Source organism: Aphelocoma coerulescens, chromosome 14 (genome assembly GCF_041296385.1).
Source record: "Aphelocoma coerulescens isolate FSJ_1873_10779 chromosome 14, UR_Acoe_1.0, whole genome shotgun sequence".
In the NCBI taxonomy this organism is placed as follows: domain Eukaryota; kingdom Metazoa; phylum Chordata; class Aves; order Passeriformes; family Corvidae; genus Aphelocoma; species Aphelocoma coerulescens.
The window spans coordinates 9203705-9220563 of NC_091028.1; the positions used below are offsets into that span (position 1 = coordinate 9203705).

The window sequence follows — 16859 nt, forward strand, 5'->3', positions numbered from 1 at the left end:
TCAGGACATGCATTATTCACTGCTCACAGGGAAATGCAGGCGGCAGATTGCAGGCGCTTGGCCACAGCTCGGACACAGCTGGTGCTCGAGAGGCTTCAGGACTGTGGGTGCTCACAGAGGCACCATGTGAGAACTTGGTGCTGTCACATTCCTGCTCCCAAATGTCCTGGGGCAGGGGACAGCATGGCAGAGACCCCACAGAGCACCTGCATGGAGACTTTGCTCTATTTTTAGCAGAACCTTGTGCTGAAGATAAATTTTTGAGCACTTTAAAAATCCCCTACTTCTTAATACAAATCCCCACTTCTTATTTTAAGAGGAAAAAATCATTAACACCTGAGAATACCAATCTATGTCTTGTGCTGACTTTCGGTTGCCACTTCACCTTGCCCAACGAGTTTTGTCCCTTTCCAGTGTTGAGCTGTACCAAAGAAACCCTGACTTCAGCCCAGCCAGTCACCAAAGCCAACTCTTCCCCTCCTTTAAACACTGTGATAAATTCACTGTGCTCCAAACTAGAAAAAAAAATTGGCTTTTTTTAAATTTTAGTCTGCCCTGGTCCTGGTAGCAGCACTTGAGCCTCACAGTTCTGCTGCTCATGGATTCCCAGCCTTGCTGTAGCTCGTCAGTGTAATTACACTTCAGATCCCGAACTCCTGCAGACATCCTTTCACCTCCCACCTCCTTCCAAACTATCCAAGCAGGAATCATTGCCCAAGAAGGTGCCAGTGAACACCCACAGTGCAAAGGATGAGAAAAAACCCTGGATTTTGGTTGGTGGGTGGATACAAGTGAACTCAAGTCTGGGAGATAAACTGAAAACACACCAATACACAGCACTGCGAGGCAGGACTGTACCCACACCAGGGTGTAAAAGGGACGGGGAGAGTTCGGGGTTTTTACCTCTGATTCCTTCCCAGGACTCTGCAGGTCACTGTGAGATGAAGATGTGGATCCTCCATTCAGCTGGAGGAAAGGAAAATGTCAGTCTGGTCTGTGCCAGACAGAGTTAACACAATAAATAGCCAGGTATAGCAATGCTGGGCTGCTCCAGGGATGGGATGGAGCCTGGAGGGAATGGTCCTGCTGAGGGGACCCCACACACACAGAAGCTCCCTAGGATTCCCAGCAGGGCTGCTGCTCTGCCACATCCCCACCCCAGACAGAGCATGGTCCCCTTCCTGCCAGACCTGGGACATTGCCACCTCCTCCCTCTGTCACTGGGATTAAATGGGGCTGAAATTGGCCTTGTTCAACCTCTAAATTAAAGTTGTAGTGGGGAGTAATTAAAACCAGGCAGCAGCAGTAAAGTTGAGCTGAACGAGCCTTGGGGCATCCAGGCTCACCTGGCACAGGTGGGAGCCAGGGAAAGACCCTGACCCCTCCTGATCATTCCAACACATCCCCTGAGGCTGCAGCCCCTGGCTATCACCTGCAGCAGGCAAGGACTCACCTGAGTCTGTGCAGATCCATTTGTCATGGGCTGGGGTACCACACCTGGACACCACACAGAGAAAACACACAGTGAGCACCCTCAGCTGGGACTGCTGCCTCAGGTCCCAGGAAAGCATCCCTCAGCACCATCACCTGCCATCTCACACCTTCCTCCTCCCCTGCCCACCCCAGCAGCTCATCCTGTCCCTTGACTTTGTCCTGTGCTGTTTCCCAGCCCACACAAAAGCCTTTCCCCTCTCCTTCTGCCCTTCTTGAATCACATCCTTGCCAAATCCCCTGAATTCACTCCATTCATTTCACCCTTGCAATCAGAGGAAAACACCTGCCATGAAGGGCACCAAGTAACCTCCTTCTACAGGCATCAGCTGCTGCACACTCCCATTTTTTTCTGACCATTAGTTTGTTTTCAGAAGTCCTGTAATCAAAAATCTTAAAAGTCAACTCAAAAATCTTCATCAAAATCAGTATCATGGTGTTGTCACAACAGTGTCTGGCACACAACCTGGTCTCCAGGCACCCTGGAATTTTTTTGTGCTCACTTTCAATGATTTACTCTAAGAATAGCCCACACAATGGCAAATTTTATGCATTTAAGATGCCAATCACCACAATCAAGTCATTGCCCCAGGCATTACCATGTCTCACTGTCTCGGACTAACAGATGCGTTAATTGGGACAGGATTAATAACTGAATTATGTCAAGCATGGATGCTTCCCTAGGGACTGATTGGGAGCTGCATCACTGCAGACTGCAGGGATTTCTGGGGCAAAGCAGAAAAATAAACCTAAATCATGATTTTGAGAGTGTACTGGTGCAAAAATCTCCGTGTGGCTTTGGGATCCTTAAATATTTTATTGGAGTGAATGTTAGACTCATGTTTAGAGTAGGACAAGCTCTGAGCAATGGGCATCAGAAGAGTCAGCTCGCACAGAAGTGATGTTTATGTTTCTGGTATCATAAGTAGCTAAATTTTAAATTATTCAAATGAAAAAAAAAGCTTCAGATGACAAGGAATAGAAAAGTGGAACTGGACTTCAAAAACAAATTTGCCACATCTAGAAATACTTTTGTATTTTTATCTAAAAGGGTCTTAAAACCCACTCATTGGCTTAAAGGTTGAGGTGCTCAGGATGAGCTGCCAGGCTTGGAAATTGTTAGTTTGAGGTCGAAGCAGTTCAGTTAAAGAGGACAATTATTATTTCCTCTTACCCTGCAAACAGCAGAATCTCCCAGAGCCCTTTGGCACCAACGCAGGTGCCAGGCAGACCCAATTCCTGCAGGGTGAATGCAGGGCCTGGAGCACCCACCTACCCTCCCCATGGCTCTGTTCCCTCCCGGCAACAAGGGCTCCTTTATGGCAGTGCCAGCAGACAGCCCCGGCTCCTCCTCGGAGCATCTGACACCCTGTGCACTCCCCAGCATTGTCTGACCCATTTCTCGGGACAAATCTGCCCATTGAGCATCCCTGGAGCACGCTGGGATCAGATAAGGAACAGCTGTGCTGGGAAACAGAGCTGCCCATTGAGCCGGGACAGGCCGGGCCGGGAGCTGCGTCCCCACCCCGCAGTGGGGCAGGTTGGGGAGTGGATGAGCAGCTTTCCCTGCCAGGTTTCAGCAGCAGGAAAACATTTCCTGCATCAGCCATGAGGTGATCAGCCGGCGTGGAGCCCTTCCCTCTGCACGCACCGGCCTTGCTCCAGGGCTCTCCAGGTGCCCACAGGTTCCTTCACTGGAGCAAGGAGCAATCAGAGAATTGTGGAGTGATTCGGGTTGTGAGGGACTTAAAGTTCATCCAGTCCCACCACGGGCAGGGACACCTTCCACTAGAACAGGCCGCTCCAAGCCCTGTTCAACCCGGCTTTGAAGGCTCCCCTCCAAATCTGACCGCACCTCAGTCCCTTCATGGCAGCGAGTTCCAGGGTTAATTATTCACCATGTAAAAGCAACAAACTGCTTTTTGGCTGGATGAGGGTGTATTCTCACTATTTATAAATAGATGGGTGGTGCTCAGGAAACTACTGAGGGATGAGACAGGAGGGAAACATGACTCTCCTTCACTCCTGAGATCCCACCCATGGCACAGTGAGTCATGGGAACGGCGCAGGGTCACCCTGAGAAAGGAAGGCCTCACCTTTGGTGTGCTCCTCCGTGGGGGTCACCCCCAGCTTCTTGAAGTACTCGTCTGTTTCGGGGTCCACCACCAGGAGCCTGGCTTCGCTCTCCCTGGATTTGATGTGGGACACCACCTCCGAGTGCCGCAGGCCCTCCACGTTTATCCCGTTCACCTGCGGAGCGACGGCATCAGAACCCAAACCTGTGCCCAGAGATGCTGGTCCTGGCTCCCAGACCCCCAGAGCAGCCCCCTCTTTCCCTAAGGGGTATGATTTTCCTTTTTTCATTCCCACTGGGATGATAGGAAGGCTACAGGCTTTTTCCTTTCCCCTCTCCAGTCAACCATGGCCTCCTAAATCCTCCCAGTGCCTCTGTCAGAGCATCCTCTGTGTTACCACACACCTCTGCAGGCATCCCAAACACGTCCATGGGGAATCACAGACCCCAGGCTCCCACCAAAACCCTCTGCCTGCCCTCTTTGGTGCTGTCAAACCCAGCCTTCCCCTTGGATGTGCCCCAGGAATCTCAGGCTGCCTGTGGGCACAGACAGTGGGCTGGGTGCACCACTGTGCCCTGCAGCATCACCGTGCTTCAACCCTCTGGGATGGAAAACCATGGGTTTTTGTGCCCCTGATGGGTGAGTCCCTGTGCCTGGCCCACGGATTCATCTCTCCCTTCCCTTCGTGTGAGCCAGGACCTACAGGGAATGTGATCCTGCGCTCCCGATTGTTCCCCGCAGCGAGGGGACAATGGTGACTGAGGACATTGTTTGGTGCAAATGAATCACCCTTTGTCCCATCGGGAAGGGCTCTGCACGGCCCAGCCCGACAGCCTCGGCACAACCAGTGCTCGTCCTCATCCAAAGCGAGGACCCTGCAGAGCCTGGGTCCAAAGTCTTTGCAGGGAAACAGGTTCCCCCTGCTCCTCAGGGCACAGCTGCAAGGGCTGGGATGAAAAGGAACCCCTTCCCAGGCTCTGCACCTCATTCCAGGTGCTGCCACCCACAGCCGCCGGCTCATAGCCCCACTCCATCCCTGTCCTGCAACCCCAATCCATGCCCAGGGCTCACCCCTGGTTGAGCCAGGCCAGGCAGCCCAGGGCTGCTCTCCCCCCACCCTGGCACAGGGCTGGGGGGCATCAAATATTTATCCAAGCCCCAAAGAGCAAGCAGGGAGGGGATCAGGTTTCCAAGCTCGCCAGCTCACCCCGAGCTGCTTTGTGTGTGCCAGGCCCCGGGCCAAGCCCATAAATAAATAACCAGACCCCTGGATGTGACACCACCACAGCCACTGCCACCCGGCCCCGTGCCCGGCCCAGGCCCCACGCTGCTCCCAGCATTAAACTTTCAGCTGCTGGGAAGAGGCAGCAGCTCCCACTGGCTGGGGAGTAATTAAACATGGGACTGGAAAGCAGGAGAGTGCTCTGGTCTCAGGATTTTCCCAACTCACACTCTTGCAGGACTGCAAATCCCATTCCTGCTCTGAGCCAGGAGCGAGTGCCACAGCCTGGTCCCTGTGGGGTGGTTTTGGGGTTCATCCTCCTGGGGAGCAGCCCGAGTAGGGGATAACCATGTGCTCCCACAGGGAAAGGGGTGATGGCTGCTGTGCTGGCTGCTGGATCAGTCCCCGCCTGTCCCTCTACCCAGACAGGCAGCTCTGGATGGGGGAACCTCCTTCTCCGGGAAAAACACACAAGCCAAAGAGAGGGCAATTCCCAGCCCCACCCAAACTTTTTGGGCCCATCTTGGACAAAAAGCGTTGTTCAGCATCTGGTAACCAGCAAGATGCTTCCAAGAGCACTTTTCCTCCATCTTTCATAATTTTGTGTCTTAAAATCTCTGCAAAGCCTTTTTCCCTATTTTTCCAAGCATTCCCTAGCAGGGCATTAGCTCATCTGGGCAGCACTGACCTGGCCTTATGCCCACAGGTACCTGTCTGACCCTCCTCGGTGCCAGCCAGAGCCAGCACAGCACCTTGGGGACATGGGTCAGTGGTGGCCTTGGCAGTGCTGGGGGAATGGCTGGACTCAACAGTCTTGGAGGGCTTTTCCAGCCTAAACAATTCCAAGTTTCTACTCTATAATCCTACCCAGAGCTCACAAATGCCCACTTGGTAGGAGAGAAAGGAGCACAAAGCCACTGCCAGAGCAGCCCCATCAGCCTTAAGGGCCGAATTAGAGGAATACTGGGGGGATTGGATGGGAAAGGTCACGGGATGGGGGTTGTTTCAGCTTCCCTAGGGTCCCATCCCTGCTGCTGTACCCCCGTTACCTCCACCAGCCGGTCCTGGGGCCGCAGCCCCGCCCGGGAAGCCGGTGAGTCGGGATCCACAGAGCGGATGAACTGCCCCGGCCGGGATTTCTCGCTGTGCAGGTTGAAGCCGTAGCCATTGGGGCCTTTCTTCAGGTGGCAGAGACGTGGGCACAGCTCCTTCTGTCCATTTAAATCCTGATTCATGGAGGAGAGGGTGGGGGAGACAAGACATGGGGGTTAATTGATGGCTTTGGGGTGGCTCTCAGGCAGATGTGACCGTAAATAAAGCCCCGAGGAAGCGCTGTATCTGCCCCCCGTCCTCCTGTCCCCGCCATGGGGACAGGTTAACAAATGGATTTCCTCTCATTGAGTCTATTTTCGAAACCCAATTGTCCAAAACCACTCCAGAAAAATGAAAACAAAACAAAAAATGCATTTCCTTCACCAGGAGTGGCCCAGATTAATCCACCCATAGGCTGGAACCCCCCCCCGGCAGCAGCTGAGCCCCAGCCCCGGGCAGGGAGGAACCAAGGCTGAGTTGTGCTTTGCCCAAGTTCACCCAGACCCGGGATTAACCTCAGTCAGGTATTTAAGGCAGCGCCACACCCTTGGTCTGGGTGACACCAGCATCACCCACTGGTGCCATCCCCTCCTAGCAAGGGGGGCCCAGGATGATGAACCTGAACATCCAAGAGCTCCCTGCGGCTTGGGAAGGCTGAGCTTGGCAGGATGAACAGCACAGGGGCACGTGAGGAGTTTAGTGCTTCCCCTCATGCCATGGAAAGTGCTTTATGGCTCCTCAGGGCAGCCAGGGAGCAACAAATCCCGGTTTTCTCCAGGTCTGCAGGACCCATTACATTCCCTTGGATGCTGCTCCCACCAGCAGCCCTCGTGCCAGGCAGCTCCAGCTCATGGCACAGCACCACATCCCTGGCATGAGGCACCTTGGAGATTCAGGGTGTTCATTTTCACCCATGGTCTAAGGAAAACATCCCCCTGGGATGAGTTTTAGCCTTCCCTCAGCAGGAGCACCGCTCTGCTCCCCGCCTGCCTGCAGAGAGGATTTGTCTCTGATCACATTCACAGGGAAATCTCTTACAGCCTTTCCCTCCAAATTAAAAATCCAGGCAGCAATTTCCTCCTCCTTCCTCTCTTGGCCAAAAGGCACCATGAAACACCAAACCTCCCAACTCCTTCATCCCCTCAAGGAGGGATTTTACAGAGGAGAACAAAGTGGGGACACAGCAAGTGGTCACCCCCAGGGATCCCTGTGCTGGGGGATGGAATTTTCATAGCGTTCCAGAATGGTCTGGGGTGGAAGGGAACTTAAAGACCATCTTGTTCCAGTCCCCTGCCAGGAGCAGGGACACCTTCCACTATCCCAGGTTGCTCCAAGCCCCATCCAACCCAGCCTTGGACACTTCCAGGGATGAGGCAGTCACAGCTTCTCTGGGCAATTTTGGCTGTGGCTGCAATGCCCAGGAAGGACAGAGGTGGATCAGGGTTTGGCACCAGCCTGACCATCTCAATCCCAGCATCCAGGAAGAAACAGGGATGCAAAATTACACACAGAATTGTTCAGGTTGGAAGGAACCACTGAAGGTGATCTAAGTCCAATCTCCCTGCTCAAGCAGAGTCCATCACTCAGGATTGTGTCCAGACAGCTTTCTTCTGGCTCAGGAGGGGCACCAAATTCCTCAAAAACTGCTCACACATGAGGGTCATCACCCGCAGTGCCTATCACAGGCATCAGGGCACACTCAGAACTGCTACAAACTGCTCCTGAATTTTACAGAGATTCCCTTAGCAACTGAGTTTTTTATTAAAAACCAGCTCATGGTGTTGACATCTCAATCCCAGATTGGCTCTTGAAGCAGGAAAAATCCTCAGTTCAACAACCCAAACCAGCCTGGGGCTCCCCAGCCCCTCCTCTACCTGCTGCACACACCCAGAGCAGCCCTGCACCCCCCTCTGCACATTTAACCCTGCGGCACCTTTCCCATGGCCCCGGAGCAGCCAGTTCACCATATCTGCAAACATTTCCAGCCTGCCTCGGAGTTCTTCAAAAACTGAAGAAAACAGGAAATGATTCAACTGGCCCAAGAGGGTCGGACTCGCGTGACCTTAAAGGACACACAGGGCTCTGTGCAGCAGGACAAGGGGAGCACATCTGGGGTCACCAAAGTGCATCTGGGATCACTAAAATCCATCTGGGATCGCATATTTGGGTTTAAAAAGCACATTTTAGAATCATTTTCCTCCTGCTCCATTCTTTCAGGGTCAGAGCTCCTGCAGCAGTATGAAAACACTGACAGAAATCACTGAGAATCAGCCCAAAGTCTGTGCTGGAGGTGCTGTCCCAGTGTGGGGATCCCTTGGGGACACCTGGCAGGATCAGTCTCTCCTCCTCCAGGGGATCCCCTGGCATCAGCAGTGAAATCAAATTACTCACTAAATAAATCACACAGGGAAAAGCTTCACTGCAGGATCCCTTTGGGTGCAAGGGTGCTGACCTGTGCCATGCCCTAGGTGGGCCTGTGCTCCTGTCACCACAGAATCTTGAATTTAAGGCCCTTAACTGGAATGAATTCAAGACATTTATTTTTAAATATATACATATAAAAAAATAATCCCAATTCAGCATCTGTTCTGGGCAGAGATCCTCGGGGAAAACTGCTTATCCTCCCGCAGAGATGATCCAAGGCTTTTGCTGGGCTCTTAAATCTCCCAGCTAACGCAATCCTTGGCTGCTGGAAAAAACAGGTCTTGGAGCTGAGCTCTGCAAAGCCCCTCTTTGGGATTAAGCAAAGGCTCACACTCCCCCAAGACACGGAGCCTCTGCCTCTCCTGCCAGCTCCGCTCTCTATTTTCTTTTTGACCCGTGCCAGCGTTTCCCTGGTTGTGTTCTGGGAAGATATTTCCTAAGCTCCCAGGGGAATTTGGCCTTTGTGAAACCCAAGCCCTGCCACAAAGCGTTCCCTGGAACAGCAGCACGTTATCTGGGCTTCCCAGGAACCCGCCTGCAGAACCGCTCCGGTCCCGCTCCGGAGGAGGCTCTGCCGCCTCTCACACACCAAGCACTTGGAAGCCAATTTGGTTTGAGTTACATTCACATGGATGCTGTAAAGCAACAAAATTGAACTCGATTTTTTTGTCTTAAAAAGTCAAAAATTGCCCACACACACTAAAAAAAAAAAAAAAAATCTGCAAAATGAAGCTGTTTTTTTCCCCCCCAGGAATCCAGACACTTCCAGTGGCCACTGATTTTATGAGCTGGATTAAGCAGCAATAGCAGGGTACACTCCATCCCTGTCTGTGCCATCCCCAGGAATGTCTGGGCAGATAAAAGCTGCCTGAATGATGAGCTGAACTCACACCCCATCCCTGCAGCTGCTGCTCGGGGCAAACCAGCGGCATTTTACAAGGAAAAAGGCTTCGGAAGCGCAGTTCAAGCTGGTCCATTTAAAAATGCACAAACAAGACATTAAATAACAATGAAATGCTTTCAGTAGAATTTAAAAAACGGACTGGGTGTTGCCAGCTCTCACAATCTCATGGCAACTCTTGCAGCATCTGATTTTTTATTTCCCTTAGAGTTTCCAGCACTGCTGATGGGAACTGGGGTCCCTCAGGGACATCCCTTGGCTCATGGAGGTCACCTGGGGACAGCCTGTGGCTCATTGGGGTCTTCCAGAGACAAGCCCCAGCTCCCTGGGGTTCCCCTTGGCCCATGGCATGCCCCAGCACTGGCTTTGTGCCACCCCATGCAGGTCCCTGCAGTGACCAGGACCGTTCCCATTTCGTACACCTGGGGCTGGTAGCACAAATGTCACCAGCTCTAATTAACGAGGGGTTTCCATGCTGTTAATTAGCATGTGGCAGCCTCCAGGAAGGCAGAATCCACTCCCAGAAGCACCAAAAGGAACCAAACTTCCCTCCTGGGTTTTGAGGGGCAGCAGAGCAGCCCCTAAGCTCTGTTATCCTACCAAACCCACCTGCCCCTACAAAAGCCCCTCCTCAGCCCAACACCATGAGGCCACTGGTGCCAGAGACCCTCTTGCCCTCCCTGGTGACCCTGCCCTGAGCCACATTACAGGACAGGGATGTCCCCTGCTCCCACAGCCCAGTGTCACCGCTTTCCCAAAGGACACTGACTCACAAAACCAACCTGCACCTTCCCACCATCCCCCAGCCGGACCCAGAGCAGGAACTGGGATAAAAAAGGCTTTTCACAGACCAGCCCAAAAAGCTGCAGGAACATCCACAGTCTCTCCATACCCAGGATGCCACACTAGTGGCCCGGTCCCAGGACTGTCTCCAGTCCCTCTGCCCCACAAACTCATGCCCACAACAGGCTAAGATGCCTTGAAAGCCACGGTTTAGGCTTCCAGGAATAAAACACAGATGCCAGTGCGGACGCCAGCTCTGCTGGGTCCTCCAGGAGGAGAAGAGGAGGAAGAGGAGAACACACACACACACAGAGCTACTCTAGTGGCCAAGGCCAGGTTGGTACCATCCGCCCTGGGACCCCGGTGGGTCCCTGCTCAACGCGGCTCCTGCGGTGCCTTGGCCACGATGTCACCGAGCCCCTCAGCATTGGGGTCACCCCAAACCTCCTCCCAGGCTGACAGGACGCTCTCGGCACAGGCAGGAAGGGCAGGGTGCCCCACAATGGGACCAGGAGCTCCAGCCCCGCTCGTGTCCCAGAATGGGATTTGCTGGAACTCCACCAAGCTCATCTCCTGGGTGTGCTGGTCATAATCACTGGGATCAGGGTTTGGCCCTAATCAGCTCAGTCCTACCAGGGACCACCTCACCCTGCTCCCAACACCAGCCCACCCCTCCATGCCCATCCCGGGGGCCTTTGCCATTTCCAGAGGTAGCCAAACAGGCTCCAGTTGCCCCTGCTGGGAATTACAGCACCTGGAAACACTCCAGGCTCCAGATCACCCGGCGACAGGTCAAACCTTTCCATCCCTGCTCCGCAGAGCTGGAGAAAACCCAGGCAGGAGCATTCCTGCCTAATTTACATTGTTAACATACTTTCTTTCAAGTCAGCTCCCATGGTTCCTCTCCTTCTCCGTGTGGTTTCGGTCAAAAAATGGCTCCTTTGCTTCCTCCAAAACAAACCTCAGCTGCAGAGCCCACCAGGGCTGAGGGACACCGTGGGACACGGAGATGTCCTGGGGGAACAGGGAGCACTGCCCAGAGCCTCAGTGTCCATTCCCACTGTCTTGCCTCCAGCTGGGACTTCACCATCCCCGGCACTTTGGATTCTCCAGTGCAGGCAGCAGCACCAAGGGATGCAGGGGAGGGGATGCACAGCCACCTTCAGGGCTTGTGGAGCAGAAGTGCAGGATCCCGACCCAAATCCAAACCCCAGCAGGCAGAGGAGTGAGGGGAAACACTGGGAGCCTGGAAAGAGCTAAGGAGGGGGAAAAACCAATGCAGGAAAGGGACCCAGGGGCCACAGCACCACCAGAACAAGGGACCCATTTACACCCCCTGACAGGGGCACCCTCCCTTGGCAGTACTGGTTATACTGGGAGCTGAGCTGAGCCTCGGGCAAGCTTTAATTGCCACTATTATTACCACAGTTTTGTTGGAAGCTCAAAGGCTGCTGCCTGTGTACGGATTTAGGGATGCACTTAACTTTAAGCAGGTATTTGTCACCAGTCTGGGAAGGGGAGGGATGAAACCTCGCTGTCTTCCACGCTGCAAAGATGAGGAAAACTGGGAGAAGCAGGAGCCTTCACCACGGCTGCCAGCAGTGCCCACAGCCCTGCCTGCCATGAGAACCAGGAGGCTTTGGGATCATGCCACGGCTGGAGTGGGATCGCTGTCTCCATCCACCACTGTGCCAGGGATCCTCCTCCTGCTCCAGCGGGGCTGGGCTCCATTCCTCTTCCCCCAGGAGTGACTCAAGTTTTCCCATTAAAGCAGCACCAGAAAGGGGGCTATTGTAGCCCTGCACCCCCCGGGGCCAGGGGACCTCGGTGACACTTGGAGCAAACGCCAAAGGAGCCTCAACCCACCCGGAGAGCGGGACTGAGGTGGGCAGCACTGCAAGGGGGCAGGCAGAGCAGCCCCGGGTCTGCAACACGGGGTGAGGACACAGCAGCTCTCCCACCATCCCCAGTGCTGGGAAAAGCAGAGCCAAGATGCTCCCGGGGCTCCCCAAGGCCGGGATGGTCCTCAGCTCCACACCAGGATGTTGCAGCCCCCCTGCACGTTGCTGGGGAGGGCTCAGGGCTCATTCCCTCCCTCCCTGCGGCCGCACACGTCTCCCCCAGCTCCATCCCCCAGCTCGGAGTCAGCCAGCGCCGAACGGGCTCAAACTCCAGATGTTGGTGAAACGCTATAAATAACAGAGGGGGAGGGGAGATGGGGCTGGTGGGACGCCAGGCCCACCAAACACAAGCAGATGTTCCCCTTCCCTGCAGGGCCAGGGCTGGGACTGGGCAGAAAGGTGGTGGCTCCAGCATCCAGAGACCCCCCCCTCTCCCCAGGCAGAGGTTTTCCACCAGCCAGGAATAAATCCTTGGGCAGGACCAGCGAACAACCTACTGCCATTTTTATACAGCCACAGCTCTAATTACCACCCGCCCCCTTCCCGAGGAGGTGTTTCAGCTCCAACATCAATGGCCAAAAGAGGAAAACCTCACGTCGTTCCTCCAACACAGACCTGGCAGCCCAGGGCCACTCAGTGAATGCTCCTTCTTCCCAACATCTCCCACATCCAGGTCTCAGCAGGACAAAGTTTGAGATGCTCCCAGGGACTGCAGAGTGCCCATGGTTATCTCTACCCAGGGGAAAAAGATGGGCTCAAATGTGGCTGATCTGCCTCCAAACAGCTTTTGGCAGAGCCTGTTATCACCCTAAAATCAGCAGTTACCTTAAATATCACCAGGAGGAGAGTGGGGTGCTGCAGGCTCCTGATGGTGACAGCACAAACTGTGCCTCACCTCAGTGTCACAGCCCCGTGTCACCACAGGCCCCTCACCTGCCTGTCCCCAACACAAGTTCTGGGCTGTTGTATCTTATTTAAATCTCTTGCATTATTCAAATTACTCCAATTATTTAAATTGCTCCAGCTGGGTTTGAGTAACAGAAGCATAAAAAAAATTGGTATTTATTTTAAGGGCAGCAGAGACCGAGGTTTGTGCTGTTTTCTCAGTGCTGCTCCCCCAGCATCCTCCTGCCATCCTGGGGGGCTGCACCAGCACATGCCCAGTGCCCTTTGGATGCATCCCTCTGCTTTCTCTGCCAACAGGCAGCACAAAGACAGCGAGTGAGGATGGCAGTGAGTGATTCCAATTAGCAGTGGAACATGTCCAGCCACGGCCAAGCTGCAGCTGATAGGGTAATTTGGATACTTCTGGGATTTTTCTGATGACAGTCCCTGCGAGGAGGAGGATCAGCCATGCCACAGAAAACCCGGACGTGCAGCACAGCTCCTTCTAGCCCTGGAGGGGAAGGATGATGCCCATAGTGGGCACTGAGCCTCACCAGGGTCCTGCTGGCCCCATGGACACTTGCCCTGAGCCCTGCAGCCCTTTTGGACACAGCAGAGGGGACAGTGGGGGTCACTGGTGCCAGGGTGGTGCAAAAGTAATTACAAAAGACTAATGAGGCCCTTCACCATCCCATGTCACCACAGCAGCAGCAAGAAGAGGTTTGCACCTTCTTTGTGCCTTCTACCAAAGTGCCCAGCTCACCCCCAAGCCTGGTCCTTCCCACATGCTGTGGGATGCAGAGAAGCTGTGCCAGCACTCTGCCAGAGCTGTGCCCCAGGCACAGCCAGAGGGCTGCTATCCCAAGAAAGTGCCAGGCAGGGGAAAACAAGAGGGATGTGGAGGGTGGGGAGGCCACCCGAGGTGCAGCCCGCGGTGACAGCGCTGCCAGGCTGCGGGATGGCACCGCTCCCACCCCGGCACTGGGGCAGTGAGAAAAGCACTTTCCTCACAGCTCCCATCAGGGCTTCACCTCCAGGAAATTTCCTGCCAAAGAAATCAGAGCTTGACCTTCACCACAGCTGCCCCGAGGTGCGGGGGTAAGCCTGGATTTGCCCCTCTCCGAAATCCCCAGCACCACAGCATTACAGAAATCCCTGAGCACAAAGGGGCCTCTCAAGATGGGGCTGCACCCAACCACGTCCTGCTTGGGACGTCGTGTCCCCAGTGGGGACAAGCCTGGGTGAGGGTCCCCGATAGGCACACCCCGGCTGTGGGAACACCAGCCCTGTCCACCCCACAGGGTCCAGCTGATCCCCCCCAGCAGCACCGTCTCAAACAGAGCTGTCCCGGCCATTCCCTGGCAACCCCACAGCTGGGGAATTTCTCAGCCACAAGCTGCGGGAAGCAGCATTTTTTCCCCTCTTTGCTGGCGTTTGAGCAGACTCAGACAGCAAAGGCACCCACGCTCTCCCCCCGGGCAGGGCTGGAGCCAGCAACAGCAGCACAGGCTTGGCTGGAGCAGGGAGCAGCTGGCCCAGCCCAGGGAGGGAGGGAGGGAGGATGGAGAGACCGAAACCGCCACGTGCACGTGTTTTCATGGAGAGAGACAAGTTTTCCAGCAGGATCTGCCAAGGGAACAAGCAGCCGGGATACCAGAGAGCTCCTCTGCTCCAGAGGGATCAGCTCCAGGACAATGTGGGGCAGCAACGTGAGTCCTGGCAGTCTGGGATCTGTCCGAGAGGAGAAACATGGAATCTCCGCTCTGGATTGAAAGGGATCTCAGCAGATCCAGAGGGATCAGTTTTCCACAGGGTCGGAGGGAAAAGAGCATCGGTCGCTGTGCAGAGCTTGAGCTGCTGGAACAGGGGAAAAAGTCCTTCCCACGCTCAGCATGAACCCCCAGGCGAGAGGAGGGATTGCTCTGGACAATGGGAAGGCAGAGGGAGATTGCTGGGAATAAGCTTCCCCAATCCCACAGTGTTCCCTCCCTCCATGGGGGCCATGTTGCCACACAGAGCTCGTGTCCCCCAGGGCACAGACACATCCCAGTCCGTGACACCCCAAATCAGAGAGCTGCCACCCCCAACAGCACATCTCCATGGAGAGGTGATGGAGCCCAAAGGGAGCCTCCTGCACAGGGCAGAGCCCCAGGCACGGCTCCCACCCGAGCTCAGCATCACTTCCAGCTGGGGCTGTACCAGAGCTGGGCACCCTCAGGCTCTGCCCAGCCGCCCTTCAGCCTCCCCAGCTGCTTTTTGAAGCCAGGCCTTGAGCAATCACCAAACATTCGTTCGTGCTGGCCCCATTCCTGGCCTTCAGTGACCCTGGGTCACCAGCAGGAATCCAGTCCTGCAGCTTTGTGCTCCCACAGCATTCGCCTGGCACTGCGGCTTCCAAGGAAAACCCCTCGAGGTGGAGGGGGCTCTGTGATGCACCAGGCACTGCAGGGAGCACCTCCCACCCCCGAGAACACCCTGCACCCCAGGACAGGGAGGGTTCTTGGGAAAGGAAAAGTATTTTCCCAAGGACTGAGGCTGCTCGGGCTCTGTACTCCTGGCTTTCCCCGTACCAGGGCTGTGGGACTGGGGTCACCATCACAGGACCACACACCAAACCCCACAGCCCCCAGGGCCAGCACCAACTGCTCAAACCCACCAAGACCTGCCCTGAGTGCCTGATTTTTTAGGGATAAGGTGCAATCCCAGTGCCCTGCAGAAAGCCAGCTGTTAGTCAAGGCATCTAACACGGAAAGGGGAAAACCGTTCTGCACCACAGGCCAGCAAGGACACGGGCTCCTGGTCCCCTCCACAAGCCCCCACCCTGGAGAAGAGGTCATGGGGGTGCTACACTCAGCCTTGCAGAGCCCAATAAAGCACATGCAGGGTGGGAAGGATGGCACAAGCCATCATGCTGTCCCTTTGGGGCTTGTTTTCTCCTCCTGCTCTGCCACCAAGCCCCCCTGGGAGCAAGGAGTGCGATGGACACAGGGCAGGGGGACAGAACTGCACCCCCAGCCCGGCCCCTGCCCAGGAAGGGGGAGAACAGGCACTGCTCTGTGAGTGCTGGGCCCAGGGAAGTTCAATAGTTTACTCCCAATATTTGTCTTGGCCGGGCAGCCCAGCTCGCTGGAGGAAATGGGGCAGGGGGAGGGCTCCAAACATCCTCTGCATTCCTTGTAATGAGAGCAAAGCCAGCGCCGGGGCACTCACGCTTGGGGTCACCCAATGTGAGGCCTTTTGTGTTTAGAAATCCTGTAATAAAATATCCAGGGGTGCAATTTTCCAAAAAGCAGCAGCGGGGTGAGGAGCCTTGGTCCCAGCCCCTCAGCATGACACGTAAACTACTCCCTTCTCCCAAAAACCCCCAAGTCACAGCTTCTGCACAAAATCTGCTGAGCTGGGCACAGCACCCACAGCCTCCAGTTCTGCTGGGGTTTCCCTTGACCTCCCCCTCCAACCCTCCTGTCACTGCCCCCATTGCACAACGCTGGCACCAGCTCCATCCCACGACACTGCTGGGAAACACAGGATCAAACCGAGACCTGACGCAATCACAGGGCTCGTTCTGCTGAGCTCCAAAAATGGCATTTCTTAAACCAAGCTTCTTAAAAATGAGGGGGCCACAGATGATGCCCCTTGCCAGAGAGCTGAGTTTATCTCTGGCTGAACAGGGCTGGGGTAGATAAAGGGGCTAGGGTGGCCCTTGGAGCCCTGTGAGCCCCGGGCAGCCGGACGATCTCCCATGATAACCCCGGAGCCAGCACCAGCTCCAGCTGCTCCTGATGATAAACCTGGGGTGAAGGGGGTGACGGTGCCAGCCCTGGGGCTCTGGGCATGCGGCCATCCGTGCCTATGGCAAGGGTAACACAGAGCCTCAGGAAAGAGGGAACAGCCCCAGAACAGCGCTCACAAAACCAAAAGAGGGCTTTGGGTGCCCAGCACAACCCATCAGCCACTCCGAGGGGATTTTTATCCCCACATTCCAGCACGATACAGGGTCTCCCACATCCCCATTGCTCAGCCCCCCAATGCCAGTGGAGCCCAGCTGACAGACGAGAGCAGGGAATTCTTCCAGGCAAAGCCGA

The 16859-nt window shown here is 55.1% G+C and overlaps 1 protein-coding gene across 1 annotated transcript in view; it reads right to left on the minus strand.

The window, feature by feature from the left end:
- NHERF2 (NHERF family PDZ scaffold protein 2) overlaps positions 1-16859 on the minus strand; it is a 33287-nt gene that overhangs the window by 3513 nt on the left and 12915 nt on the right. The window contains exons 3-6 of the mRNA XM_069030410.1: positions 5838-6014; positions 3588-3741; positions 1454-1497; positions 904-966 (exon numbers count right to left, since the gene is read on the minus strand). Coding sequence (XP_068886511.1) covers positions 904-966; positions 1454-1497; positions 3588-3741; positions 5838-6014 — 438 coding nt within the window. The remainder of the gene's footprint in view (positions 1-903; positions 967-1453; positions 1498-3587; positions 3742-5837; positions 6015-16859) is intronic.